The 1,015-nt window shown below is 61.6% G+C and overlaps 1 protein-coding gene across 1 annotated transcript; it reads left to right on the top strand.

Moving 5' to 3' along the window:
• Positions 1-479: 479 nt before the first annotated feature.
• LOC115271556 (kin of IRRE-like protein 1) lies at positions 480-859 on the top strand (the record flags this gene model as incomplete). Its single annotated transcript, XM_029914392.1, has 2 exons — positions 480-607; positions 733-859. Coding segments are annotated over 2 exons (255 nt in total), but the record flags the coding sequence as incomplete, so codon positions are not given.
• Positions 860-1,015: the final 156 nt, after the last annotated feature.

The following is a 1,015-nucleotide window of genomic DNA, read 5'->3' as shown; positions in this document are numbered from 1 at the left end:
ACACGGGGACACACGCGGGGACACGCACAAACAAGCCATGAACACACGTGCACACACACGGACACGCTCACACACGAGCCTTGAGCACATACATGCACACCTGGGGCATGCGCACACACACAAGCCATAAGCACGTGCCCTCACACACACAAGAACACACACACATGAGCCATGAGCACACATGCGCACACACACACACACACACACATGGACACAGACATAAGCTGTGAGCACACACGCACACACACACACATGGACACAGACATAAGCTCTGAGCACACACACCCGGGGATGGACACACAGATGAACCACAAGCACGGGGATGAACACCACATGGGAAGACATGGACATGGGGACCCACACTCACACAAGCCATGAGCACACCTGGACACACCCACGGGGACACACGGCCACGCCCACCCACGGGAGCCAGGAACACCCCCACGCATGCAGGGCCGCTGACGTCTCCTCTCTTGCAGTCGCCCCTCGCATCGTGGTGGACCCCAAGCCCACGACCACCGACATCGGCTCGGATGTGACGCTGACGTGCGTGTGGGCCGGCAACCCCCCGCTGACCCTCACCTGGACCAAAAAGGAATCCAACATGGTAATTCCCCTCCCAGCGCCCCATGGCCGAGGGGCTCACCTGGCCCGTTCCCCGCAGTGGGTGCTAGCGACGGTGGGTCTCCGTACGTGCCCCCCTCTCACGCTGCGCCCTGCGTTTGTGCCCAGGTGCTGAGCAACAGCAACCAACTCTACCTGAAGTCGGTGACGCAGGCCGACGCCGGGCAGTACATCTGCAAAGCCATCGTGCCCAGGATCGGCGTGGGCGAGCGGGAGGTCGCCCTCTTTGTCAATGGTGAGGCCCTCTGCCCGTGGCATTGGGGAGCAGGCTGTACCCCAGTGTTCATACCCCCAGAACCCGGGTATTCAGACCCATGGCTTGGTACCCCGGGCACAGTACCCCCGTATTCAGCCCCACGGCTTGGTACCCCAGGCATGATGCCCCAGTATT

Source organism: Terrapene carolina, unplaced genomic scaffold (genome assembly GCF_002925995.2).
Source record: "Terrapene carolina triunguis isolate 2854851 unplaced genomic scaffold, T_m_triunguis-2.0 Scaffold46829, whole genome shotgun sequence".
NCBI lineage: Eukaryota > Metazoa > Chordata > Testudines > Emydidae > Terrapene > Terrapene triunguis.
The sequence above is the reverse complement of the archived record's forward strand: the minus strand, read 5'-3'. Positions and strand labels throughout refer to the sequence as shown.